This window comes from Herpailurus yagouaroundi, unplaced genomic scaffold (assembly GCF_014898765.1).
Source record: "Herpailurus yagouaroundi ecotype Mexico unplaced genomic scaffold, PumYag 141, whole genome shotgun sequence".
Classification (NCBI taxonomy): Eukaryota; Metazoa; Chordata; class Mammalia; order Carnivora; family Felidae; genus Herpailurus; species Herpailurus yagouaroundi.
In genome coordinates, this window is record NW_024412396.1 from 61498495 (window position 1) to 61523569 (window position 25075).

Sequence of the window (25075 nt, forward strand, 5' to 3'; positions counted from 1 at the left end):
TCCATTTCTGTAAGTGGAGTGTTAAAGTCCCCTGCAATTACCACATTCTTATCAATAAGGTTGCTTATGTTTGTGAGTAATTGTTTTATATATTTGGGCGCTCTGTATTCGGAGCATAGACATTTATAATTGTTAGCTCTTCCTGATGGACAGACCCTGTGATTATTATATAATGCCCTTCTTCATCTCTTGTTACAGCCTTTGATTTAAAGTCTAGTTTGTCTGATATAAGTATGGCTACTCCAGCTTTCTTTTGGCTTCCAGTGGCATGATAAATAGTTCTCCATCCCCTCACTCTCAATCTAAAGGTGTCCTCAGGTCTAAAATGAGTGTCTTGTAGACAGCAAATAGATGGGTCTTGTTTTTTTATCCATTCTGACACCCTGTGTCTTTTGGTTGGCACATTTAGTCCATTTACATTCAGTGTTATTATAGAAAGATACAGGTTTAGAGTCATTGTGATGTATGTTTTATGCTTGTAGCGATGTCTCTGGTACTTTGTCTCACAGGATCCCCCTTAGGATCTCTTGTAGGGCTGGTTTAGTGGTGACAAATTCCTTCAGTTTTTGTTTGTTTGGGAAGACCTTTATCTCTCCTTCTATTCTAAATGACAGACTTGCTGGATAAAGGATTCTCAGCTGCCTATTTTTTCTGTTCATCACATTGAAGATCTCCTGCCATTCCTTTCTGGCCTGCCAAGTTTCAGTAGAGAGATCAGTCACGAGTCTTATAGGTCTCCCTTTATATAGTAGAGCACGTTTATCTCTAGCTGCTTTCAGAATTTTCTCTTTATCCTTGTATTTTGCCAGTTTCACTATGATATGTTGTGCAAAAGATCGATTCAAGTTACGTCTGAAGGGAGTTCTCTGTGCCTCCTGGATTTCAATGCCTTTTTCCTTCCCCAGATCCGGGAAGTTCTCAGCTATTATTTCTTCAAGTACACCTTCAGCACCTTTCCCTCTCTCTTCCTCCTCTGGAATACCAATTATGCGTAGATTATTTCTCTTTAGTGCATCACTTAGTTCTCTAATTTTCCCCTTGTACTCCTGGATTTTTTTATCTTTTTCTCAGCTTCTTCTTTGTCCATAATTTTATCTTCTAGTTCACCTATTCTCTCCTCTGCCTCTTCAATCCGAGCCGTAGTTGTCTCCATTTTATTTTGCAGTTCATTGATCGCATTTTTTAGCTCCTCCTGCCTGTTCCTTAGTCCCTTGATCTCTGTAGCAAGAGATTCTCTGCTGTCCTTTATACTGTTTTCAAGCCCAGTGATCAATTTTATGACTATTATTCTAAATTCACTTTCTGTTATATTGTTTAAATCCTTTTTGATCAGATTGTTAGCTGTCGTTATTTCCTGGAGATTCTTTTGAGGGGAATTCTTCCGTTTCGTCATTTTGGATAGTCCCTGGAGTGGTGCGGGACTGCGGGGCACTTCCCCTGTGCTGTCTTGAATAACTTGCATTGGTGGGCGGGGATGCAGTCAGACCTGATGTCTGCTCCCAGCCCACCACTGGGGCCACAGTCAGACTGGTGTGTGCCTTCTCTTCCCCTCTCCTAGGGGCGGGATTCACTGTGGGGTGTGCTGCCATCTGGGTTACTTGCACACTGCCAGGCTTGTGGTGCTGGGGATCTGGTGTATTAGCTGGGGTGGATTGGCAAGGTGCACAGGGGCGGGAGGGGAAGGCTCAGCTCGCTTTTCCTTTGGAGATCCGCTTCGGGAGGGGCCCTGCGGCACGAGGGAGTCAGACCCGCCGGAGGGATGGATCTGCAGAAGCACAGCGTTGGGTGTTTGCGTGGTGCAAGCAAGTTCCGTGATGGGAACCGGTTCCCTTTGGGATTTTTGCTGGGGGATGGGCGAGGGAGATGGCGCTGGCGAGCGCCTTTGTTCCCTGCCAAGCTGAGCTCTGTCATCGGAGGCTCAACAACTCTCCCTCCCATTGTCCTCCAGCCCTCCCTCTCTCCGAGCAGAGCTGTTAGCTTATAACCTTCCAGATGTCAAGTCCTGCTTGCTGTCGGAACACACTCCGTCTGGCCCCTCCGCTTTTGCAAGCCAGACTCGGGGGCTTTGCTTGGCCAGTGGGCTGTCCCTCCGCCCCGGCTCCCTCCCCCCAGTCCGTGGAGCGCGCACCGCCTCTCCGCCCTTCCCACCCTCTTCTGTGGGCCTCTCGTCTGCTCTTGGCTCCGGAGACTCCGTTCTGCTAGTCTTCTGGCGGTTTTCTGGGTTATTTAGGCAGGTGTAGGTGGAATCTAAGTGATCAGCAGGACGCGCGGTGAGCCCAGCGTCCTCCTACGCCGCCATCTTCCCAGGATTCCTCCAAATTTTCTATTTCTTCCTGTCTCAGTTTTTTTTTTTAATTTTTTTTTTTAACATTTATTTATTATTGAGAGACAGAGAGACACAGAGAGTGAGCAGGGGAGGGACAGAGAGAGGGGAGACACAGAATCCGAAGTAGGCTCCAGGCTTTGAGCTGTCAGCACACAGCCCGACGCAGGGCTTGAACTCACAAACTGTGAGATCATGACCTGAGCCTAAGTTGGTCCCTTAATCAACTGAGCCACCCAGGTGCCCCCCTGTTTCAGTTTTGATAGGTTGTATGTTTCTAGGAATTTATCCTTTTCTTCTAGGTTGTCATATTATTTGTTTGGCATATTATTTTTCATACTATTCTCTTACAAGTCTTTTATTTCTGTGGTATTGGTAATTTCTCCTCTTTTGTTTCTGATTTTGAGGTGTTGTTTTTTTTTTTCTCCCTTAATAAATCTGGCTGGAGGTTTATCAGTTTTGTTGATCTTGTCAAAGAACCAGCTCCTGGTTTCATTGATCTGTTCCATCGTTTCTTTAGTTTCTATTTTGTTTATTTCAGCTCTAATCTTTGTTTTTTTCTTCCTTCTGCTGGATTTGGGTTTGTTGGTTCTTTTTCTCTTTTAGGTAGGGTTAGGTTGTTTGAGATTTTTCTTGCTCCAGGCCTGTTTTGCTATAAACTTCTTAGAACTGCTTTTGCTGCATACCAAAGATTTTGGATTGTTCTGTTTTCATTTTCATTGGTCTCCAGGTATTTTTTTTCTTTCTTCTTTCATTTCTTGGTTGACCCAATCATTATTTTCAGTTGATGAGACTTGTTTTGTGCCTAATATGTGATCTATTCTGAAGACTATTTAATGTGCACTTGAAGAGAATGTGTATTCTGTTTTAGGATGGAATGTTCTAAATGTATCTGTTAAATCCTTCTGGTCCAGTGTTATTCGAAGTCACTGCTTCCTTGTTGATTTTCTGTTTGGATGTATCCACAAATATAAGTGGGGTGTTAAAGTCCCCTACTGTTATCTTATTACTATCGATCACCTCTTTTATATGCATTTAACTACTGTATGTATTTAGGTACTCCCATGTTGGGTGCATAAATATTTACAGTTGCTCTATCTTCTCGTTGGATTGTTCCTTTTTAAGCATACCCTGTCTTTCTTCGTCTCTTGTTACCGTCTTTGTTTTAAAGTCTATTTTGTCCAATGTAAGTATTGGCTACCCTGGCTCCTTTTTTACTTTCATTTGCATGAGAAGTGGTTTTCCATTCCTTCACTTGCAATCTGCAGGTGTACTAAGGTCTGAAATGAGTCTCTTATAGAAAGCATATAGAGAGGTCTTATTTTTTTTATCCATTCTGTCACTCTAGGTCTTCTGATGAGAGTGTTTAGTTCATTTACATTCAAAGTAATTACTGATAGGTATGTACTTATTGCCATTTTGTTACTTGTTTATGGTTGATTTTGTAGTTCTTCTCTATTCCTTTCTGCCCTTGCTCTCTTCTCTCATGGTTTGCTGGCTTTCTTTAGTGATATATGTAGATTCCCTTCTCTTTATTTTTTTCATATCTATTACTGGGTTTTGATTTGGTATTACCATTAGGTTTGTATATAACACCTTATGCTTCTAGCACTCTATCTTAAGTTGATGGATGCTTAAGTTTGAATCCATTCTTTACTCTTCTCCCCACTTTACTCTTCTCCCCATTTTAGGTACGTGGTATCATACTTTACTTCCTTTTATTTGTAAATCCCTTGACTGATTTTTGTAAATATACTTAATTTTACTGCTTTTGTGCTTCCTACTTTTCTTACTCTTACTTATGATCTTTTCTTTCCACTCAGAACATCCCCTTTAATAATTCTTACAGGGCTGGCTTAATGATAATGAATTCCTTTAGCCTTTGCTTGTCTGGGAAACTCTCCTATGCTGAGGTGCAGCCTTGCTGGATGCAGTATTCTTGGCTGCAGGTTTTTTTTTCTTTCAGCACTCTAAATATATCATGCCAATCCCTTCTAGTCTGCAAAGTGTCTGCTAAAAATCTGGTGATAGCCTTATGGGGTTTTTCTGGTATATAACTGTCTTCTGTTGCTGCCCTTAAAATTCTTTGTCACTCCTTTTTGTCATTTTAATTACTATGTGTCTTGGTGTGAACCTCTTTGGGTTGGTTTTGTTGGGGGTTCTCTGCACGTCCTGGATATGGATTTCTGTTTCCTTTCCCAGATTCGAGAAGTTTACAGTTATTATTTCTTCAAATAAATGTTATACCACTCTTTATTTCTCTTCTCCTTTGGGATCCCTATAATGCAAATGTTATTACACTTGATGGTGTCACTAAGTTCCCTAAGTCTATTTTCATTTATTATTTTTTGTCTCTCCTGTTCAGACTGATTGCTTTCCATTATTCTGTCCTATGGGTCGCTAATCCATGCTTCTGCTTCCTCTACTGTACTATTTATTCCATCTAGTGTATTTTCAATTTCAGTTATTGAGTTCTTCATCTCTGATTGGTTTTTTATGTTTTCTATCTCTTTATTAAGGGTCTCACTGAGATCATCTACTCTTTTCTCAAGTGCAGTGAGTATCTTTATGACCATTACTTTAAATTCTCTATCAGCCATGTTCATTATCTCCGTTTCATTTAGCTCTCTTGTTGTGATTTTGTCCCCTTCTTTCACTTGGGACATATCCCTCTCTTCTCATTTGTCTAACTCTCTATGTCTATTTCTACATGTTAGGAAAGTCAGCCACACCTCCTGCTCTTGAAAGTAGTGGTCTTAGGGGCACCTGGGTGGCCCAATCGTTTAAACACACAACTCTTAATTTTGGCTCAGGTCATGATCCCAGGGTCATGGGACTGAGCCCCATGTCAGACTCCATGCTGAGCGTGGAGCCTGCTTGGATTCTCTTTCTCTCCCTCTGCCCTCTGGTCGCATGCTCTGAAAGAAAGAAAAAAGAAAAGAAAAGAGAAGAAAAAAGAAAAGAAAGAGAGGTGGCCTTGTGAAAAAGAGGTCCTGTGGTGCTCTGCAGTGCAATGTCCCATTTACTTTGGGAGCATCTCCTGTGTGTGTTGCCTGTGCTCTGCTATGGTTGCTGAGCAGCTTTTGCCCTCAATCCAGTCATCTGCAATGGATCTCTTTGCTGACTATGGGCAGGGTCTATCCCTGTGTTCTTAGTGGACCAGTCTAGGGCCACCTTGGGCTTAAGTTGAGTCAGACCAGGTATTTGCCAGAGATGTAGTGGCACCAAACTACAGGGAACTTTCCCTGTGTTGTCCCCTGAGAAGCTTTCATTGGTGGGCAGGGCTTGCAGTCAGATGAGATGCCTGTCCCCATCCCACTCGTGTGTGTTGTTATCTTCTCTCCCCAAGAACTGCGAGATCATGACCTGAGCCAAAGTTGGATGCTTAATCTACTGAGCCACACAGGTGCCCCTGCTCCTCCAGGGCTGATTTTTAAAGTTCTAGGTGTTAAACCCTGCTGACTAAGAATGTGTGGAATTCAACCCCTCTAGTTTTCAAAGCCAAATGTTTTGTCTTTCCCCTGTGGGCTCCCCAGTGTGAGAGTCTGTTTCTCTCCCCTCTTCATGTTCACAGTGTCCCTCCCTCCTGCAGACAGTCCTGTGGGTCCCTTTAGCTCCCAAAGGCATCTCCACCCTTCCTACCCTCTTCACATGAACTCTTCTTGACATTCAGCTTTGGAGAATCTGGTCTGCCAGTCTTTGGGTCATTTTCTGGGTTATTTACACTGATGTGGGTGTTACCTAATTGTATCTGAGACAAGGTGAGTCTAGCATTCTCCTACTCTGCCATCTTCCTTGGAATGAGGATGTTTAACTTTCATGGGAAAAATTAAGCTTAAACATGAAAACCATTTTCCTCCACAACCACATAATTAATTCATAAATTATTTAATTTTTGTGTATGTATATACATAAAAACTATTTCTGTTATCATGCATATAAAAAAACCCCTAGATAGAAATTTGAGGACTTTTTTTTTTTAAAGCATTTTGTTTAATTATATTTGGAAAAACTTTAATACTAGATTTATATAAATGAAGACATGAAACAAAAATCCTTAAAAATGGAGCATTTAAAACACTTAGCATTTATCCAAATTATTTAACACTGCCATATGCAATGCATTCTGCTGAAAAAACAAAGACACTCATTAAATTATGTATGTTATACAACCGTGACTGATTTTAAGAAATGTGTTTGATCGAATGATGGGGAAATAACATTAATATCCTCACTAACATATCTATTTTCCAAATTTTCAGTTATTATTTACACTAAGCTTATCTGACAAAAACCAGGACAAACAGGGGTGCCTGGGTGGCTCAGTCAGTTGGGCCTCCAAATCTTGGTTTCAGCTCAGGTCATGCTCTCATGGTTTGTGAGTTTGAACCCTGCATTGTGGGCTCTGCACTGACAGCACAGAGCCTCCTTGGGATTCATTCTCCCTCTCCCTCTGCTCTTCCCCCACTCTCTCTCTCTCAAAACAGATGGATAAACTTTAAAAAACTATATTAAAAAATAGGACAAATAACTGAAAAACTTTTTATATAATATTGAAGTTACTTTACAAATTAAATAATTTATCACTTACCATTCTATCATGTGAATTATGATACTGGAAGTATTGAAAAGTTTTAACTCACAGCATTCACCTTCAGATGTGAAATAAAGTAGTGGAAAATAATTTTGAGAACAATGTGTCTCACAATGATTTTGAACTCATCTGTTGAATCACTTTTTTAAAGTTTCTTTAAAGGAGCTACACTAAATCAAATGAAACTTTTACCAAATAGTAAGTTATTTAAATTCTTACCTCTAATATCCCAATCAACATGGGTTATATAACTGGTAGCGCCTTTGCATATTCCTACTCTTTTACTACTCATCACATTGTATATATCTATAAAACTGTCATGGGATGCTACTGCAAGATATTTCCCAGAACCTAGAATAGAAACATATTTGCTTGAGATTGTCTCTCTTTAGAAATGTTTTTTTACACTCTACAACTAGACTTAATTTTCTTATCATTTTTTGGGAAGAACACTTAGGTGTTTTGTAAATTATAACAAAATGTGTATAAAATGACAAACAGTAACTATATTTTTCAAGTACATTATGGTTAACAAAAGAAAATGTCCTCTTTAGCATAGTGAGATAGTTCAGTGGATAGAAAAGGCCAAAAATTATATACAATGTAATCCAATACACTGTATTTAACTAAAAACAAAACAAAAAAATAACCCTTTATATGTAGAAAAAATAAAAGTAAAATAATGAGTAAATTTTGCCCTAACATTAGCAATTCCCAGAGTATAGTGGGTTTTGTCAGAGATAATGAATACACAGAAACTGATGAAGCAAAATTAATGCAAAATTTCAAAAGTATTAAGAATATAATGAAGATTGTCATCTAATCCCTTTTATGTTAGAAATGAGGAAACTCAAACTCAGAGAAAATCACATAGAAAATTTAGTGACAGAATTGGCACTAAGCCAGATATTTTGCCAGTTATCTAATACAGGAATTTTACTTCTTACCATACTGTCTTTTCTAGTCAAAAAATTAAAATTCCAAGATAAAATAATGGTTAATAAAAATTACATATGGATATATTTACTCATTGTCTGACTCAAGTTAATAATCAAATATGATTTCAATGATATCTTACCTGGTGAAAATCGAATGTCTGAAATAATATCTTTCCTGTGATGAAAAGACACAAGATCTTCTAGAGTATCTGCATTTGCCATTAAGAAACTTCCATCATTCAGACCTACAGCTAAAGCTTTACCATCAGGAGAAAAACAGCAACATCTCCCACCTAAAAGAGAGCATATATACTGGGCAATTTTCTTCTATTTAAAAAAATCATGTTAAGGAACTTTTATTGTCAAAGAGAATTCCTGTATTCATTATGATCTCAAATCAGTATTCAAAAGGAGTCACAGGATGCAAGCAACAAAGTTTTCTACTGAAATCAGTGGTAATTAGGCAATAATTAATACAAACCATCTTCTCTTCTGGACATAACTAAAGTAAGGACTAATATTTATCTTAAAAAACTAAGTTGATGGGGGCGCCTGGGTGGCGCAGTCGGTTAAGTGTCCGACTTCAGCCAGGTCACAATCTCGCGGTCCGTGAGTTCGAGCCCCGCATCAGGCTCTGGGCTGATGGCTCGGAGCCTGGAGCCTGTTTCCGATTCTGTGTCTCCCTCTCTCTCTGCCCCTCCCCCATTCATGCTCTGTCTCTCTCTGTCCCAAAAATAAATAAAAACGTTGAAAAAAAAAAACAATTAAAAAAAAAAAACAAAACACTAAGTTGATGAGAAAGAACGAGAGATTTTAGCTAACATAAAAAGCCAACGACATATGTGGAAATATTTTTTTGTAAGTGGTTGCTACCTCTGTAGTTTCTATTCTACAATCAGAAATTTAAGAAAAAAGGCCATCTTTATAAATATGCTTTCAAATTTGAAAAAAAATATGACAATAAACAATTATTAGGCAAAACTAGGAAGATCTATTAATGCATGGAATCTAACCATGCATGAAGAAATAATAATGCTAATATTAATTTTTAAAAATCAGGGTTAATATGTACTGGGAAATAAACAATAATGGGGTTACCCTGACAGCAAAGGATACAGCAGACATAGTGTTTGCACAACATTTAGAGAGGGAGGGATGAGGTACAGCTCTTACAAAATGAAAAGTTACAGAATAAATTGAGAATAAGTCATGTATTATCATTTAATTATCAAGAATACATTGGTAATGAATAAATCTAGGATAATTTCTGAGATTTAGGAGTAAGAGATGATGGTGGTCTGGAGCAGGGTAGCTGGAGTAGAGGTATACTTTGAAGATAGAGCTGGCAGGACTTTGACTAACTGGGAGCAGAATAGGAGAAAAAGATAAAAGTCAAGGCTATTTTTTTTTTTTTTAATTTTTTTTTTTCAACGTTTATTTTTGGGACAGAGAGAGACAGAGCATGAACGGGGGAGGGGCAGAGAGAGAGGGAGACACAGAATCGGAAACAGGCTCCAGGCTCTGAGCCATCAGCCCAGAGCCCGACGCGGGGCTCGAACTCACAGACCGCGAGATCGTGACCTGGCTGAAGTCGGACGCCTAACCGACTGCGCCACCCAGGCGCCCCAAGGCTATTTTTTTTTTAATGATGATGTCATTTACCAAGATGGAAAAAACTAGCAGAGGTACATGTATTTGATTTCGTACCCATGAAGCTAAGGATACCTATGACAAATTCAAGTGAAGATATCAATAAGCCAGTTTGATACAATTATACTTCTCTGGAGTTCAAGGGAGAGGCTAAACTGGAGATATAAGTATGGAAGACGTAGCATGGTAGATAGTAGTCACAGTCATGAAACTGGATAAGAGCTTGTTATTAATTTATTGACTCTCAGCTCCAAATCCAACCTTTCTTTCCTGCTATACAATACAGCTGAGCCCTGCTGACAGTTTTTCCTTTTCCTAAACTTGATTTTAGCCAATGGAGGGTACTGTACTGGAGGGCCCCTATAAGGCCAAAGAAGAAGGAAGGGATTTTTCCTTCCTCTGGTGTGCTAGAACCAGTGGATTAGATTAATGAAGGGGTAGGGGTAGATGTTGGGATGCAGTTGGGAATGGGAGATTTTCTCTGCCCCCCATAGCAAAAGATTTCCTAGATCAGCCCTTTGGCAAGCTTCTTTTCCACTTGCAACCACATCCTTTCTAAAGAGATCTGAATCTCAGCTTGGGAAAAGAGGGGAAGGGTTCATTCCTTAATCACCATCCACTAGCCCTACAGCTGGTAGCTGCTTTTTGCAGTTGCTACTTCTATACCCCTTAGAATACCACCTTTCATTAGTTAACACTTATTCATATTAAATTTTCCCTATTCCAATTCCTGGGGTGGTTTCTGTCTCTTGATTGATACAGAATTGATACTGAAGTAGTCACAGGAGACAGATCACTAAAGATGGGATTTTTGGAATTGGCTTAGTCATGCCTTTGGGCTTAAGCACAGTGCTGGGCCCTTGCCAATGGGAAATGGGATGTTAGTAATCAAGGTATGCATTGCCATAACAATCAAGTTGTCTCCTACATCCTGCAGTTAACTGTCACTTCTACTGAAGTAAAATGCCCTGGGAGTCCAAGAGGCTGCTGCCTTTGACCATCACAAAAATAATGATGACCACAAGGACTGTGCTGTGCAAAAGATTCCGAGTGCATGGAACATTTAACAGAAGGACGTAACATGCTCTGGCCCTTAACCCTTCAGCATCTGTCATGGTCTGAATAGAGAGAGCTTACACTGCAGACCTAGAAGAATCTCTGACGGGCTGATGTGGCTGAAAATTAAATACAAAACTTAATTGTGCAGGTTGCAAATTTACAATGTGAGTTGAGTTCCCAGACTCACCAAATTTCTTCTGATTGGTAAAGGAAGAAATTTGGACTGTGGAATGGGAGCATCTGACTGGATTCAGACAAAATTGAAAATCTTTAATTTCTGTATTATTCAGAGTTTCGCAGCCAGTGCAAATAGTTTGCTCTCCTGTGTCTGGGAAGACTGGCCTTCTGGTGCATATGCCTTGAAGGGATATTTAACCTTAAGAAGAACCATTACAACCACTTCTCTGCTGTCACTAGATCCTCAGCTTGGATCAAATCTCCGTGTGCTCTAACGCAGAGGTTAGCAAACATTTTCTTTTTTTTTTTTTCTTTTTTTTTTTCAACGTTTATTTTTTTTTTGGGACAGAGAGAGACAGAGCATGAACGGGGGAGGAGCAGAGAGAGAGGGAGACACAGAATCGGAAACAGGCTCCAGGCTCTGAGCCATCAGCCCAGAGCCTGATGCGGGGCTCGAACTCACGGACCGCGAGATTGTGACCTGGCTGAAGTCGGACGCTTAACCGACTGCGCCACCCAGGCGCCCCGCAAACATTTTCTTAAAGGACCAGACAGTAAATATTTTCAGCACTGCAGGCCATATGATCTCTGTCACAACTACTCAACTCTGTTATAGTGCAAAAACAGATCTTAGACAATACATAAATGAATGGACATGGTTGTGTTCCAATGACATGTACACAATCAGGAGGTGGGCTGGATTTGCTGACCTCTGATATAGAGGGAGGAATCAAAAAGTTTAGGGAGGTAAGAACATTGAAGTCGATTTTTCATAGGCAACGTATACACTCACCCACCAACTACATCCCCCCCAAAAAGTCTAAAAACTAGTTCCTTCACAAGAGCATTTAGAAAGACATTAACTAAGGGCAGCATCTACATCCTTGAAAAGTTCTTTGATGTCCTCCTATGTAGATCAGGAATGAGAGCTGTCCCTAAAAATATGGGCTCCCTGATTCAACAGGGATAACCTAGGAAATGCAGAAGCCAAGTAGCAGCACTTAAAAGACAGGGCAGATTCTTTACCGAAAATGGCAGCAGGAATACACTAATAATCAGAATGTTTTGGCCTGTGGAGATTTCTTTTGGTGACTAATCAATTATGGTGTCTGCAGGAATTCAATAGATGAGTAGGCTACTAAATTAGTCTTTGATCTATATGACAGAAAAAAACCCAGACCTGGTAGCTAAAAAAACCAGACTTAAATTCTCATCCTATTTTCAGTCCAAGGTCAATTCATATACTCAGAGCCCCTTGGTTAAAAAGCGAAGGCTAAGTCACACTGAGGAGGAACCTATAGCAATGTCATCGTATAAAATATATCCTCTAACAATCAGTGGCCAAGAATGATTATTTCCATGAAAAGAATACCCATACTATCAGGAGTTAGTAAACAGGGGCTCTGAACTGACGCTAATTCTGTGGATTCCATCCAGTTCGTGAATTGTAACAGATATACCTGGCGACTTGTAGAATCCACTAGGCTGGCTCTGTGATCCATGGGTAAGAGTCATTATAACAGGAAGAAATAAGTGAAAACCCCTGGAAATTCCTCTATCAAGACAATAAATCAGAAGCAAAACTGCAAGCCTCAGAATTACAAAATTACAAATATCAGCGATACCACCAAAGACTTGAAGTATGCAGTGGTAAGAATACCTATCACATTTAAACTTGCCTGTTTGGTCTGTGTGAAATAAGATGGGTTTCAGGTACTACCTACGGATAATAAATTTAATCAGGTAGCAATGCTAACTGAAGCTACTCTTCCAGAACTTTACCAGAAAAAACAAACACAATCCCTGGCATTTTGCATGCAGCTATTGCCCTGGTTAATGCTTTTTTTTTTTTTTTTTCCTCCATCCCGATTTGTAAGGACCACCAGAGCAGTCTGCTTTTACCTGGCTTGTATCTGTGTATACCTTCAAAGCCTTGCCTCAGGGCTATTCAACTCTCCTGTTTTTTGCCATAATATAGTCCACAGAGATCCTGATGGTCTGGACATTCCACAAAAAATCTCAATGGTCCACTACATTGATGACATTATGCAGAATAGATCTGGGGAACAGGAAGCAACAACTTTAGATGCCTTAGTAAGACCTAAGTGAACTGAGACAGTAGAAGATAATTCCTACAAAAATTAAGGAACCTGCCATCTCAGTGAAGCTTCTGGGGATCCAATGATCGGGAGCATATTAAGATATTTCCTCCAAGGTGAAAGACAAATTGCTATATTTTCCATTACCCACTATAAACAAAAGGAGCAAAATGCCTGGTATACCTTTTTGGAAGCCTACACCACACTTGAGTGAGCTGTTTCTACCCAAGTATCAAGTCACTATAAGGCTTCCCTGGGGCCAGAACAAAAGAAGGCAAGCTGATCTTCCACTGGGCCCTTATCATCTAGCAAATCTAATGATACTCAAAATGTCTGTGGTAAACAGAAATGCGGTTTCCAGAACAATGCCTCTGGAAAGCTACCAAAGGAGAATCATACTGCAGATCTCTTAGATTTGGGAGAAAATCCATACTCTCCTTTGCAAATAACTAATTTTCTTTTCAGAAGGAGTTTCAGCCTTGCTACTAGGCCTTGGTAGACAGTAAATGCCTAACTATGGGATATCAAGTGACTGTGTATCTTAAGCTTCCAGAACATCATGAACCGAAAGTTACATGACCAACCTAGTCACAGATTGGGTATGCACAACGGCAATCTATCGTCAAGTGGAAAAGGGATATAAAAGATGAGCCTTGGATAGATTTGGAAGTCAGAAGTAATGAACAGGTGGCTCAGGATCCATCAATAATTCCTGCTGCAATACCTCGTCTCTATCGATACCTATGGCCTCAAGGGTATTCACTGATTATCAGCTGAATGAGGAAGAAAAACAATGAGCCATATTTACAGATGCTTCTATGCAGTATATGTCAGCACCCACCTGAAAGCACTAGAGCCCTACTCGGCGGTGGCCCTGAGGGACAGCTTTGAAGTAACATTTCACAACAGGCAGCACCTGGAGCAGGTACATTTAGTTTTCCACATTTGTAGTGACAGATGACAGGATAGACAGATTTACATGGACTCATTAGCAACTGTGAACTATCTGAATAATCAGTTAGGGACTGAATTCTTTCAGGATTAGAAGACTAGAGATGAGGAAATCTGGAAAATCGAACTTTCAGAAAGGGCACAGGTGTGAAGATTTTTGCATCTCAGGGAATGCCCAACAAAAAGCATCCACTACAGAGGAGACTCTCAGTAATCAGATAGACAAAATAAATGCTCTAGGGACCTCAGAGCAGCCTCTTTTCCTAGGCAGCTAGCACTTACTCCGTGGGCTTGTGGTAAGTAGCATGGATGGAGTTTATGCTTGAGTTAGAAAACATGAACTCTCTTTTTCCAAGGTTATCTTGCTACCACTACCATTACCACTGAGTGTCTACTCTGCTAACAGTAGAGAGCAACCGAACTTCTGATATGGCACCATTCCCCAGGGAGATTGGCCAGCCAGCTGGTAGCATGTTGACTATACTGGACCTCTTCTACTTTGGAGAAGGCAAAGATTCATCTTCACGAAAATAGATGCGAATCCTGGATTTGCCTTACCTGACTGACCATTATGCTTCATCTAGCACCATCATCCATGGACACATGGGATGGATGCCCTATCCACTAACATAGAATTCCATGCTTCTGATCAAGGAACTTCAGGCAAAAAATGTGCATTAGGCTCATACCCATGGAATTAAATGATTTTATCACAACTCCCACTACTCCAAGAAAGCTAGTATGGCTTACTGAAAACTAATTGATGTCACCATCTGGGAAACACCCTGAAAGACTGGGCTTTTGTCTTACAGAATGCAATATATACTCTGAATCACAGTTCATTACATGGTGCTGTCTACCTCGTGGCCAGTTACATGGGTCTGGAAAATCAAGAAGTGGGAGTGATTCTTCTCACTACTAAATCTAATAACCAACTTGCACTATTTTGTTTTGCATCCTGGCAAATCTGAGCTCTGCTTCTTTAGTCTTGACTCCTAAGAGCAGGGACAATTCTTTTACCAGGGAACATACTGACTCCTCTGAGTGGGAATGTAGACTGCCACCTGGTCATGTTGGGCTCCTTATGACAGTGAAACAACAGGCAAAGAAAGGGGCTGTTACTCTTCTTGCTGGAGTGGCTGATCGCAATTATAGAGGGGAAACTGAGTTACTGCTACACACTGAGGGCAAAGGAGACTATATCTGGGACCTGGAGGGTTCATTAGGATGCCCCTTAGTCTTCTATGACCAATAGTGAAACTTAATAGAAAACCAGGAAAAAAACAGGTAGAAATATTGAAATTTCACCTAATTTAGCAATGAAGGTTTGGGTTACTCATGAGCTAAGTAACTCCAACCACCTGAGGTTTCTGGCTCAGGACAAAGAAAATATGAAATGGGTAGAAGAAGAAGGAAGTCAGAGATGACAACCACAGGCGCCTGACTGGCTCAGTTGCTTAGGTGTCCGACTTCAGCTCAGGTCATTATCTCATGGTTCATGAGTTCAAGCTCCACATCGGGCACTCTGCTGTCAGCACTGAGCCCACTTCGGATCCTCTGTCCCCCCCTCTCTCTGCCCCTTCCCTGCTTGTTCTCTCTTCCTCTCAAAAATAAACATTAGGAAAAAAAGGAGGCTAGGGCACCAAGAATAATTTAAAAAACAAACAAAAAGAGTTATCAATCACAGCCCATAGCCAGTTACAGAAATAAGGACTAGACATAAATGCTTGTGTATATATAAGCTATTTACTTTTTTTTGTTTTTTAAATAATTACATCCAAGTTAATTAACATACAGCGTAATGGTTTCAAGAACAGAATTTAGTGATTCATCACTTACATATAACACCGAGTGCCTATCCCAAGTGTCTTCCTTAATGCCCCTTGCCCATTTAGCCCATCCCCCACCCAACACCCCTTCAGCAACCCTCAGTTTGTTGTCTGTATTTAAGAGTCTCTTATGTTTTGTTCCCCTCCTTGTTTTTATATTATTTTTGCTTCCTTCTCTCTTCTTTTTAATACTTTACATAAGTTTGTTGATGATTAACTTTACAATTTAGTCTGAAGTAAAAGAATATTCAGTAAGACTATGAATTTGAGAGTCATGAGTAGAATCATGTTGGAATGAATACAATAACTGTGGGAACTGTATGTCTTCGAATTTGGGGGAGAGGGTGAGAATTTCTTCACTCGTACCAGTTGCATCTCTTTGGTTAGAAACTTTTCGGGTAGAACATAAACATAAGGTTAGTTCTGTGGTTACACTGAAGTTCAAGTGTTTGTAAAAGATGTACAGGGATGCTAATTAGACAAAGGGGTAGTCTGTGCCAGTTATTATTTATTGCCTCTTAGTTCCAAATCTACCATTCTTTGGGCCTTGTAGACTTCTCTCTTTTGCCCGCTGATACAAAGCTTTGCCAATAGAGGGTGCTGGAAAGACACTACAAGTCCAAAGCAGGAGAAAGGGGCTCTCCTTTAGGCCTCCAGTGTTGGATTTTACCTACAGAGCCAGAGCACTGGTGTGCAGGGAGCCTGAAGCACCCCCACGGCGGCAGCACCCCCCCCTCCCCGCTGTCCCCACTGCAGCAGCAAATTTCAGCAAATTTTCCCGCTGTCGCAGTAATGGGCCTAACGATTCAGCTGTGGTTTGCAGTCTCTAGCAAGATGCTCTGCTAAGACAGCAGCGGCCCTCACCAGTCAACAGTCAACTTTGCCCTGGGTTAAGTTCTTCTCCAAAAAGCCCACTTGCCATTCAGTTCTGGTCTGTACCCTCTGGCAAGCTTTTCCTTTAGCCAGTGACCACTGTCTCTCTGTTCCACTGAGGGAGGCCTGTACTCTCTGGCAAGCTTCTTCACCACTGACAGACTGTTATGATGGCAGTTACACCCTTTCCAAACACCTCTGCATCTCCTTTAACTTCTTTCTTTGTTCATTATCCCTCAGCTAACTAGGCCTAGTAGCTGCTTTCTACAGCCTTCAGTAGGTAAACACCTTCTACTAGTTAATAATTCTTATTATTAAAATTTCCATGTTAAAATAACTAGTATAGTGTCTGTCTTCTAACTGGACAATGACTGATACAGTCACACAAAGTGCAAGTGTACAAATGAAATAAAAACAGCCAGGGAGAACCCAGGAGCATTTCTATATGTAGAGAGTAGGAAGAAGAGGCAGAGCCAGTTAAGGGAAGAAGAAAAAAAGAAGTCAATAAGGTAGAGAGGGAGAAAGACATGCATGGGTTCCAAAACCAAGTGAAAAATGTATTTCAGAAAAGAAGGGATGATCAGTTATGTCAAAAACTACTGTGAGGTAGAGTGAGGACCCAGAGGTGACCAAGAGATTGGCAGCAGATTCAATGGACACATAGAAACAAAAGCCTAACTGGGGTAAGGTTTGTGAAGCAAATATCATGTGAAAATAGAGAAGACAGTATCGTCTTTTGAGTATCACCCATTTTGAGGAGTTCTGCCACAAAGGAGAGCAGAGAAACAAAATGGTAGTGAGACTAGTCATCACAACTGCACACTGTATTCAACCCTATTCAGCTGGTTGAACAGAGGCTTAGAGCAGGGGGAAAGTTGAGTTTAAGCAAACATTAACCTAATAAGCATCCTTTTAAATGCATAGCTGAGCTCCTTAAAAACTAAAAACAAACCAACAAACAAAAAAACCCTCCCAGGGATGAAAACTAAATAAAGGGCAAAAAAACAAGAGTAGTAAAATAAAGTCACAGCTGCTCTGAGGGTACAGGAGAGGTCTTGCTCCTGGGCTTCCTGGATAAAACTGCAATCTTTGAAGGGTTATACAGTCGATGTAGTCATCCAGTACTGGTTTTCAAGTTCTAGGTTACTTTTTTTTTTTCAACGTTTATTTATTTTTGGGACAGAGAGAGACAGAGCATGAACGGGGGAGGAGCAGAGAGAGAGGGAGACACAGAATCGGAAACAGGCTCCAGGCTCTGAGCCATCAGCCCAGAGCCTGATGCGGGGCTCGAACTCACGGACCGCGAGATCGTGACCTGGCTGAAGTCGGACGCTTAACCGACTGCGCCACCCAGGCGCCCCTGGTTCTAGGTTACTTTTAAGTTCCAAAATACCAATACTGAAGGTGTAATACATTATTTCCAAATTTAAAAATAATCTGGTATCTGGATCATTCGCATCTTAAGGCATCCAGAATATTTTCCTACTTCTCTCAAGCTTTATGGAGATGACAATCAACTAAGCAAAGCTTTGACTGCGTGAATAATTCTTCCTCTAGTTCAAAGACTTTTTCTACAAGTCGAATGTGAACACTGTATTAGTGTCCTAGGGCTGCTATTACAATTACCACAAACTGAGTCGCTTAAAACAACAGAAATCTATTCTTTCACATTTCTGGAATTTAGGGTCTGAAATCAAGGTGTAGGCAGGACTATGTTCCTCTGAAAGCTCTAGGAAGGATCCTTCCTGTCTTCTCCCTGGCTTCTGGAGTTTGCCACTAATCCTTGATGTTCCTTGGCTTGTAGACTCATCATCTCAATTTCTGCCTCCTGTTATTACATCACACTCTCCCTTTGTGTCTGTGTCTCCACACAGCCTTCTTATAAGAACACATACTAGTCATTCAGTGTAGAGTCCATCCTGATTCAGTATGACCTCATCTTGATGACATTTGCAAAGACCCTATTTCCAAATAAGGTCACATTCAAATGTAAGTGGGTTAGGACTTACACATATCATTTTGGGGGACACAATTCAATCCACATTAGACATGACAGTAGTAAATTAGAATTTCCTTCTATAAATCTCAAATCTAAGGACAAAGAAAACTGGAAATGCTTCCTTTTAAGCAAACATTATAGCTTGTTATCAATAAAAGGGCTATAGTCCCTACTAAAAAAAATTAAAAGTTATTAAAAAAGATGTCCTCAAATAAGAGAGAGCAGTATATGATGAGTCAGAGGAAATTTGGAACTGGATTTTATTTATATATTTTCACCTTACTCAGATTAGTATGAAGTATAATATAGGGCCTTTTGAACATCTGGGAAAATTTGCACAAGACTAATTACTTTTGCAACTCAATAACAATACCATTAATGGGCTTTCTTGTTAAGACTGCTTTAAAAAGAAAGATTATTGCATTTCCAAGTTTCCATGCTGAAAGTTTCTCCATTTTATGAAGTATTTATTTTTAAACAAATTATTAATTAAAATAAGGTAATACAGATATATTTTTATAATTGTGTCATTTCACTTGATTTATATTTACAAATTTTGTACTTAATTATACTATTAGTTTCAATGATTTTTATTTTAACATTTCTTTTATAAATATATGAAGAAAGAAAATACAGATTTAACTACATACAGTTTCTTCCCCTTCCACCCCCCAAAACCTCCAAATACCTGTACTGTCCTTTAACTGAGTACTACAATCATATCTCAAGGGAAGAGCAAGTTTTAAAAATATGCCTGGCAGTAGAGAAAGACATCAGGAAATAGACTTCTATATCCTGACTTGGGTTCTAGACAGAGGGGAAAAATTGTACTGAAGATTCACAAATGCAGCATAGCTTATGCAGATCTTAGATTTGAAGTTGTACTAACTATATGATCTATGCAATCCTAGTGAAAAAAAAAATCCTTAGTAGTTCTGGATAGTAGCAACCCAGGCACCTGGGAGAAGGAAACACAAAATCACTCTGGAGATATACCTTTGATCCAGACTTCAGAGAAACCCCACAAGTAAAGAAAGCCCAATTAAACATAAATTTATAATCCAAATATTCAAGCACAAAAGAAAATGGAACACCAGGAAGGAGTCAGCAGAAAAATAACACCAAAACAGCAGAAAAAAAAACACAGCACAGTCAGATCCCAAAGGATGTCAGATAACTAGATTTCATAATCTTTATCTGATAAGTAAAGATTAAAGACATAAAAAAGGAAAGCTAAAACACAAAGAATATGTTATAAAAAATCTAAGGAATTTGAAAGAAAATAAAATTCCTAAAAATAAGAATTATCACACCTAACAGGTAGGTTAAACAGCAGACATGAAAGAGAAAGAGCTGCTAATAATTCAGCCATAAAAAAAAAAACAAAACGAAATCTTGCCATTTTCAATGACATGGATAGAGCTAGAGAGTATAATGCTAAGTAAAATAAGTTAGTCAGAGAAAGACAAATACCATCTGATTTCACTCATGTGTGGAATTTAAGAAACACAACAAATGAGAGAAGGGAAATAAAAAGAGAGAGGCAGGGGCACCTGGGTGGCTAAGTCGGTTAAGCTTCCGACTTCGGTTCAGGTCATGATCTCACAGTTTGTGGGTTTGAGCTCCGCATTGGGCTCTGGGCTGACAGCTCAGAGCCTGGAGCCTGCTTAAGATTCTGTGTCTCCCTCTCTCTCTCTGCCCCTCCCCTACTCATGCTCTGTCTCTCTCTCAAAAATAAATAAAACTGTTAAAAAAAAATGATTGTTTCACTATATGCTAATTTGGATGTAAATTAAAAAAAATTAAAAGTTAAATTAAAAAAAAAAGAAACAGAGAGGCAAATGAAGAAACAGACTCTTAACTACAGAGAACAAACAGATGGTTCCCAGAATGGAGATGGGTGGAAGATGAGTGACACAGGTGATGGGTATTAAGAGTGCATTTGTTGTGATGTGCACTGGGTGGACATTGTATGTAAGCCCTGAATCACTAAATTGTACACCTGAAACTGATATTACACTGTATGTTAACTGGAGTTTAAATAAAAAAAAACTTTTAAAAAGAAAATTAAGAACTAGAATAAGATCTTAAAATTTCCAGAATACTGCAGAGAGAGACAGAAAATATGAAGTGAGCCAAGACATGGAATAATACTACATAATTAAAACATAAAAACCCTCTTAAAAACTCAGGTTTGCACCAATGCTAATATCATCCTCAATGGAGAAAAACAGAGCTTTCCCTCTAAGGTCAGGAACAAGGCAGGGATGTCCACTCTCACCACTGTTGTTCAACATAGCATTGGAAGTCTTAGCCTCAGCAATCAGACAACACAAAGAAATAAAAGGCATCCAAATCAGCCAGGCGGAGGTCAAACTTTCACTCTTCGCAGATGACATGATACTCTATATGGAAAACCTGAAAGATTCCACCAAAAAAAGGCTAGAACTGATCCGTGAATTCAGCAAAGTTGCAGGATATAAAATCAATGCACAGAAATCGGTTGCATTCCTACACACCAATAATGAAGCAAAAGAAACAGAAATAAAGGAATCGATCCCATTTACCATTGCACCAAAAACCATAAAATACCTAGGAATAAATCTTACCAAAGAGGTGAAAGATCTATACACTGAAAATGATAGAAAGCTTATGAAAGAAATTGAAGAAGACACACAAAAAAATGGCAAAATATTCCATGCTCCTGGATAGGAAGAACAAATACTGTTAAAATGTCAATAGTACCCAAAGCAATCTACATATTCAGTGCAATCCCTATCAAAATAACACCAGCATTCTTCACAGAGCTAGAACAAACAATCCTAAAATTTGTATGGAACCAGAAAAGACTCTGAATAGCCAAAGCAATCTTGAAAAAGAAAACCAAAGCTGGAGGCATCACAATCCCGGACTTCAAGCTGTATTACAAAGCTGTCATCATCAAGACAGTATGGTACCGGCATAAAAACAGATACTCAGATCAATGGAACAGAATAGAGAACCCAGAAATGGACCCACAAACATATGGCCAACTAATCTTTGACAAAGCAGAAAAGAATATCCAATGGAATAAAGACAGTTTCTTCAGCAAGTGGTGCTGGGAAAACTGGACAGCGACATGCAGAAGAATGAACCTGGACCACTTTCTTACACCATACACAAAAATAAACTCAAAATGGATGAAAGACCAAAGTGTAAGACAGGAAGCCATCAAAATCCTCGAGGAGAGAGCAGGCAAAAACCTCTTTGACCTCGGCTGCTGCAACTTCTTACTCAACACGTCTCCAGAGGCAAGGGAAACCAAAGCAAAATGAACTGTTGGGACCAAATCAAAATGAAAAGCTTCTGCACAGCGAAAGACAGAATGGGAGACAGTATTTGCAAACGACATATCAGATAAAGGGTTAATATCCAAAATCTATGAAGAACTTATGAAACTCAACACCCAAAAAACAAATAATCCAATGAAGAAATGGGCAAAAGACATGAACAGACACTTCTCCAAAGAAGACATCCAGATGGCCAACTGACACATGAGAAAATGCTCAACATCACTCATCATCAGGGAAATACAAATCAAAACCACAATGAGATACCACCTCACACCTGTCAGAATGGCTAACATTAACAACTGAGACAACAATAGATGTTGGCAAGGATGTACAGAAAGATGGATCTCTTTTGCACTGCTGGTGGGAATGCAAACTGGTGCATCCACTCTGGAAAACAGTATGGTGTTCCTCAAAAAATTAAAAATAGAACTACCCTACAACCTAGCAATTGTACTACTAGGTGTTTATCCAAGGGATACAGATATGCTGTTTCGAAGGGGCACATGCACCCCAATGTTTAGAGCAGTACTATTGACAATAGCCAAAGTATGGAAAGAGCCCAAATGTCCATCGATGGATGAATGGATAAAGAAGATATGTATACACACACACATACATACACACGCACACACGCAATGGAGTATCACTCGGCAATCAAAAAGAATGAAATCTTGCCATTTGCAACTACATGAATGGAACTAGAGGGTATTATGCTAAGTGAAATTAGTCAGTTGGAGAAAGACAAATATCATATGACTTCATTCATATGAGGACTTTAAGATACAATACAGATGAACATAAGGGAAGGGAGGCAAAAATAATATAAAAACAGGGAGGGGGACAAAACATAAGACTCTTAAATAGAACAAACAGAGGGTTACCAGAAAGATTGTGGGAGAGGGGATGGGCTAAACGGGTAAGGGGCATTAAGGAATCTACTCCTGAAATCACTGTTGCACCATATGCTAACTTGGATGTAAATTAAAAAATAAATTATTAATAAAAAATAAAATAAAGTAAAAACATTTCTTCCTCAAAAAAAAAAATTCAGGTTTGCAAAAAACCGCTAGCAAACAACAAGATGGCAATAAACACATGCCTATCAATAATTATTTTAAATGAAAGTGTATTAAATGCTTCAATCAAAAGACAGAGTAGCTGAAAGAATAAAAATATAAGACCCATCTATCTATTGCCTACAAGAGACACACTGTAGAAGTAAGGTCACACACAAAGTGCAGGAATGAATAAAGATATTCTATGTAAATGGAAAACAAAAGAAGCTGGGCAGCTACACTTTTGTCAGACAAAATTGACTTTAACACAAAGACTATAATAAGAGACAAAGAAAAGAAGGTCAATACATAAGGATAAAGGAGTCAATGCAGGAGGATGTAACGTTTGTTAATATTCATGCACTCAACAGAAGAGCACCTAAATACATAAAGCACATGTTAGCAGGCCTAAAGGAAGAAGTAGACAGCAATACAATAATAGTAGGGGACTTTAATACCTTACTCACATCAATGGATAGATCATCTAGACAGAAAATTATTAAGGAAACATTGCCCTTTTTTTTTAAACTTTTTTTTTTCAACGTTTATTTATTTTTGGGACAGAGAGAGACAGAGCATGAACGGGGGAGGTGCAGAGAGAGAGGGAGACACAGAATCGGAAACAGGCTCCAGGCTCTGAGCCATCAGCCCAGAGCCCGACGCGGGGCTCGAACTCACGGACCGCGAGATCGTGACCTGGCTGAAGTCGGACGCTTAACCGACTGCGCCACCCAGGCGCCCCAGGAAACATTGCCCTTAAATGGCATGTCACACCAGACGGATTTAACAGATATTTACAGAATATTCCATCCAAAAGCAAGAGAATACACATTCTTCTTGACTGCACGTGGAACATTTTCCAAGACAGATCATATGTTAGGCCACAAAACAAGTATTAATAAATCTAGACTAAAATCTTATCAAGCATCTATTCCAACTACAACAGTATGGAACTAGAAACTAATTACATGAAAAAAATGGAAAATTCACAAATACACGGAGATTAAACAGCATGCTACTGAACAATCAATGGGTCAAAGAACTCAAAAGAGAAATCAAATAATACCTCGAGACAAACAAAAATGGAAATGTAACATCCCAAAATTTATGAGATACAACAAAAACAGTTCTAAGAGGGAAGTTCACAGTGATAAACGCTTACCTGAAGAAATAAAATCTCAAATAAACAACCTAACTTTACACCTCAAGGAACTAGAGGAAAAAAATAACAACTGAAGGCCACAGTTAATAGAAGAAAGCAAATAACAAAGATTAGAACAGAAATAAATCAAACAGAGACTAAAGTAATAAAAGGAAAAATTAATGAAACTAAGAACTGGTTCTTTGAAAAGACAAAATTGACAAACCTTTAGCTACACTAAGAGAGGATACAAATAAGTAAAATCAGAAATGAAAGAGATGTTACAAATGATACCACAGAAACACAAAAGATCATAAGAGACTACTATGAACAATTATATGCCAACAAATTGGACAACCTAGAAGAAATGGATAAATTCCTAAAAACGTAAAACCTACCAAGACTGAATTATGATGAAACAGAAAATGTAACTATCATCAACTATACGTCAATTTAAAAAATCACTTTGCTTTTTTTTTTTTTTTTTTAAATTTTTTTTTTTTCAACGTTTTTTATTTATTTTTGGGACAGAGAGAGACAGAGCATGAACAGGGGAGGGGCAGAGAGAGAGGGAGACACAGAATCGGAAACAGGCTCCAGGCTCCGAGCCATCAGCCCAGAGCCTGACGCGGGGCTCGAACTCACGGACCGCGAGATCGTGACCTGGCTGAAGTCGTACGCTTAACCGACTGCGCCACCCAGGCGCCCCTCACTTTGCTTTTTAAGAATTGCAATGTCAGTGATAAAATACTTTTGCTACTGGAACAGACCACTCCCACCATCTTATAGTTGGAATTCTACTGGTTCAGACAAAGCAAACTGAAGGAATTGCCAACAAGTCTTTATTAAAGAAACTCTAAGACTACATTTTAGAAGAAAATGATAGAAGAAAAAATGTCTGAGATACAAGAAGAAAATGTGAAGAAGTGAATAAGCATAGATAAGCCAAAGTAAACACTGACTGCATTAAACAATAATAATGTCCAATTGAAGAGGGATTAAAAAAACCAAATTCTCAAAAATTAAAAATAGAACTACCATATGATGCAGCAAGT

The 25075-nt window shown here is 39.4% G+C and overlaps 1 protein-coding gene across 12 annotated transcripts in view; it reads right to left on the bottom strand.

Moving 5' to 3' along the window:
• Positions 1 to 25075, bottom strand: part of EML5 (EMAP like 5) — a 181420-nt gene that overhangs the window by 50471 nt on the left and 105874 nt on the right. For 11 of the 12 annotated variants that reach the window (XM_040477952.1, XM_040477951.1, XM_040477950.1 and 8 more), the window contains 2 exons: positions 7996 to 8148; positions 7137 to 7268 (listed from right to left, as the gene is read on the bottom strand). In XM_040477952.1, coding sequence (XP_040333886.1) covers positions 7137 to 7268; positions 7996 to 8148 — 285 coding nt within the window. Of the gene's footprint in view, positions 1 to 7136; positions 7269 to 7995; positions 8149 to 12647; positions 12801 to 25075 lie in introns of those variants that run through there. The other variant, XM_040477958.1, reaches the window with a different exon arrangement.